At 44.1% G+C, this 4,253-nt stretch overlaps 1 protein-coding gene across 1 annotated transcript; it reads right to left on the bottom strand.

Annotated features, from left to right (window-relative positions):
* Positions 1-409: 409 nt before the first annotated feature.
* Positions 410-3,806, bottom strand: hmgn6 (high mobility group nucleosome binding domain 6). Its single transcript, XM_072396137.1, has 6 exons — positions 3,652-3,806; positions 2,658-2,690; positions 2,445-2,474; positions 1,706-1,753; positions 1,478-1,597; positions 410-1,383 (listed from the first exon to the last, which is right to left on the bottom strand). Exons 1-6 carry the CDS (start codon positions 3,664-3,666, stop codon positions 1,336-1,338), a joined length of 294 nt encoding a protein of 97 aa, XP_072252238.1. The 5' UTR covers positions 3,667-3,806; the 3' UTR covers positions 410-1,335.
* Between the last annotated feature and the right edge of the window lie 447 nt (positions 3,807-4,253).

The raw sequence follows: 4,253 nt of genomic DNA, 5'->3' as shown, positions 1-4,253 counted from the left end.
ATGAGTCTGTATCAGGCGGTGGCACTCATGAGGAGCTGTTGCATTTGGATGCAGTTAAAACTACAGAACAGGCATGTTTTGTTAAGTTTGAGGCTACACAACGTTATTTATTCCTGTTGACAATCAGGATACATAAAATCACACGTGGATATTAATGGGGACTGCAGAAGAATTAGGTTAAGTACTGGATTTTATGCTGCGATGAAGCGATAAATGTGTTTTTGTGACAATAAATGGTTGCATCTGAAGTGGGAACCAGGTGTTAAATATGTGAATTGCTGCATAAGTTGAGTTTGGTCAGAGTTGCTCACAACAACCCCCCCCCCCTTTCTTTTTTAAACATACTGCTGGCGTTTATGTGGCGAGAATTAGAAGCCCACTCAAGAAGCAAACAGGACACACACGCTGATTCGAGGAAAATTCCCAGGACTCCTTTTTATTAAAGAGAATTTCAGAACATAAGAGAGGGACCAGACACCTGCATTTGTCAGAGAAAGGATTCCAAATTCAATCGTTTTCAATCATTGGAAGAAAAAATAAGGAGAAAAAAAAAAAAGTTTTTTTTTTAAATTTTTTTTTTTAGAAAAGCTGACATGACAGCCTGGATGGAGCAGGAGCTGTTCTACACGCAGGGTCGTCTAGGAGACGGGTCGGAGGCAATCGCTTTTCCCGGAATGTTTCACATGTTCGTCTTCCTCTTTCTTATGGACAACACGCTTTAAACACTCTTTTTTTTTTTTTTGTTTTAAACACAATTTCAATGAAAAAAAAAAAAAAAAAAAAAAAAACAAGACCATGAGACATAAGCAAAGGGAACTCACTGCACATTTAGATGTCTAAAAGAATCATCCACATTAAAATGGCCGAACCGTTAATAAAACATGGATAAAGGCTGATCTGTTGGGGGAGGAAGGTCTAATCTGAGGAGAAAGAGAGAAGGAAGGGGCAGAGTGGGGAGGTTGGGGGCAAAAAACACAGTAATACACAACTCACAACATAGCCAATCCGGCAGGGACGCGCTTTCTACACCAAACAAGCCTTCAACAATCATGAAATGCCATTTAAAAAAGATTTTAGTGTGTTTTATCTTGCTTGCAGACACTTGATATGACCACTGCAAATCTGCAAGGCGCTCCATAATCAGCTTTGCTTTTTGTGCTAAAAATCTGTACGGATACTTATAAAATCATTGATAAAAATATTCCTCTGTTAACAATACGCCTTGGAGGGAAACCATGTGAGAGACTTAGGGAGGGAGGGCTGGCTGGTTGGTTGGGGTGGGGTTGGGTTTGAGGGGAGATGGTTGCAGAGGAGGAGGAAGCTTGGGCAGTGGTGCTACTCGGACTTGGCCTCCTCCTTGGCCTCCTCGGGGGCTGCCTCCACCTGTGGGATCAAGCACAAGAACAGACGTTAATCCCTTTCCGTCGTGTCTAAAACCACCAGCTTCTGAGGCCGAGGGCATTTCCGGTCTGATCACCTCGTTGGTCTTGGCCTCTCCATTCTCAGAGTGGTTTTCTTCGTTGGCCTCTGCCTCGGCGTTCTCCTTTGCCTTCTTGGTCTTCTTGTCCTCCTTCTTATCGTTCACAGCCTTTTCTTTCTGTTAAAAGAGGGGCACCGAAAGGAGCCGTTTGCAGGCTAAATACTGAAACACCACCAGTCTCTTCATCCACTTTGTGACCCAACTTCCTTCTTTTTTCTTTCTTACCTTTGCTGCCTTCTTCACCTTTGGTTCCGGCTTGGGTGGGGCCGGTTTCTGTGGAATAAAGAAAGAGAGAAAGGATTGTAGAGGCAGCTACACTTAATCTAAAAGTTCTCATGGCTATTTCATAGACTTTTTGCCACGTGTCTCACATTACAAGGGGACTTGTACCTTCGTCAGACACACTTTTAACTGGATGACAAAGATGTAGTTTAAAATGTTCTCCTACTTTCAAGACAATCGCAACTGAAGGCTTCATAATACTCATATGTTGGAATGAGCTTAAATGAGACAATATCGAGGTACTTCTGGTGTATTTCTAAGAGCCTCTCTTATGCCAGCTACAGGCATGTAATTTTGCAATACGACACATGTGAAAATGTTTTACTTTTCTATTGATTCTTAAATCCTGTTTTATTTGTATAATATGCTGATTCCTATTCTCCGGGACATTTCTACCATGCCACACACAACCTAATGCGCCACGTATTTGCTCTAAAGTTAGTTTTGAACTTTGTTTTTGAAGATAACACGTTTGACAGTTTTGCACCACCACGATTCAAGCTTTAAAGTAAGAAAATGTAGTTATGTTCTCTCCTTTGATGCTTTAGAGGAAACGCAACGCGATTTCTGGGTGTTGACACTTGTTTCAGGACTTTTGAGCAGCCTGCTTTGTTTTGCATGCCCAATAATTACATGTGTTAATGAAAATGGGATTAGTGAGGGCACAGACTTGTATCCTTACCGCCGATAACCGAGCTGATCTCCTCTGGGGCTGAAACAGAAAACGATAACATTAACAAGGTGTTTATTTCGATTGGGACTTCACATTCAGGAAAGCACACCTTGATTGTATGTAAAAATGCTTACTGCCTTTAAAGACACACAAACATACCCTACACACTGAATAAATTTTAACCAAATGTGTGTGGGGCTGCTGGACGTGTCCCTCTCTTACCTCCTCCTTCTCTCCTCCTTCTGTTCCCTGTGCCTGAAAAAAACACGCATATATCAGGTTAAAGGGGGAAAAAATAAACAGAAAACAGTATTACTGGGCTCAAACCGGTGATTATGTTAACAGCAAACAGCTGCCAGATACTTCACCTGCATATTCTGGTTAATTACGGCCTCCCAGAAAAAACTTTTCAATTTCAGGTGAAAACAAAAAAATACACCAAATACAGGTACATTTAAAGAGTTACAGGCCCACAATGTGGCGTTAACGCGTGGTTTCAGATAAAGGATGCGAGGGCTCAGCCATGTGGGTCTCTGGAGCCATATTTTGAGGGTCCAGGCCCTGCTTTTCCCTCTCACTCCCCCATCTCTTTCTCTCATTCAATGCATGGAGCTCAGATTTGAAAGCTGGCGCGGGAGTCTTTCAGAAGGGGGAGGGACCTGAGGGGGCTCACGCGCGCCACCCGGCGGCAGAGGCACGCCACCGCAGCCATTTGGGACTACGAACAAAGAGAGAAAATATATAATTTTATCGAAACGCGACGGGGAATGTTTGTTTTTGTGGTCAAAATGCAAAGTAAAGGCACTAAAGCATTTTCTAGTGGTACTTTCCGCCGGTTTGGTGGCCGCGCGGCGATAAGTGAAGGGTTTGTTCTCGGTAGGTCGGCGACGAAGGTGGACAAGAGCTGCAAAGCATGGCTGCTGCTTGTGCTTTAACTGCATGGAGACCGAGAGAGACTTCTGACTCCCCAAAGGACAGCGGCTCGCGCACAGAAACGCGATTTATAGGCCGTGTTCGAGCAGGAAAATATTCATTTCAACACACAAAAAATGTACATTATATCTAGAATATAGGCAAAAATTACCAGCGACAAATAACGGTTATACGTTGCGTTATAATTAAGTAATGTCTCAGAGGGATGTCTTCACAATCGTTTGCATTGCATTAATGGCTGATATCCTGCTCAAAATATTTTTATTATTTTTAGAATACGTACCTTTCTCTTGGGCATGTTGATCTCTTGGAGGTTTTCTTACAAATACAACTAAAAACTGTTTTTCTTAGTGGGTTCAGTGCATGTGAAGACGAGTGTCTCCCTTATGCTCGGCAGTGTAGTAAACACACTGGAACAGAGAGGCGAGTGGTTGAATGGGGGGAGGGGTGCGGCTAAAGGCATGATTGATAGGCTCTCGGCCAATCAGATGACGCCATTCGGGGCTGCAGAACACTTGGAATTTTGGAGCCGGTGATGTTCTGGGGTTTGCGCGAATGGCTTCTTGCAGGGAGAGATGGGAGGAAGCCTGCTAGAATGGAGGGCTTTGCATTCGAGGACGTGTTGCCTTCGCACGAGTGTGCCGTGTTATTGCGGAGCAGAGGCCGCGCGGCTGGCCTGTGCGCGCGATTGAACAGGCCCCAACAGCGGGGCAACATGCCCCAGTGTAAAAGTGTGCATCCTCGCTGGCTCGCGTTAAAGCGGGAGTTCACATTTTATAGTGGCCGGTGAGGAGGAATTTCACCATAAATTCACACCGTCTTTCAGTCCAATATGGCGCCCACTCCTCTCCGACACATTTTTTTTTGTTTGTCAGTCGGCTTTCC

Source organism: Leuresthes tenuis, unplaced genomic scaffold, assembly GCF_036924035.1.
Source record: "Leuresthes tenuis unplaced genomic scaffold, fLeuTen1.0.hap1 SCAF_11, whole genome shotgun sequence".
NCBI lineage: Eukaryota > Metazoa > Chordata > Actinopteri > Atheriniformes > Atherinopsidae > Leuresthes > Leuresthes tenuis.
This window is presented reverse-complemented; position numbering and strand designations above follow the sequence as displayed.

Coding starts and splice junctions, on each gene's coding strand:
- hmgn6 (XM_072396137.1), bottom strand. Junction 2,475..2,657: donor AAGGAGGAGAGAAGGAGGAG/GTAAGAGAGGGA, acceptor TTTCTGTTTCAG/CCCCAGAGGAGATCAGCTCG. Junction 1,384..1,477: donor GAGAGGCCAAGACCAACGAG/GTGATCAGACCG, acceptor TTGATCCCACAG/GTGGAGGCAGCCCCCGAGGA.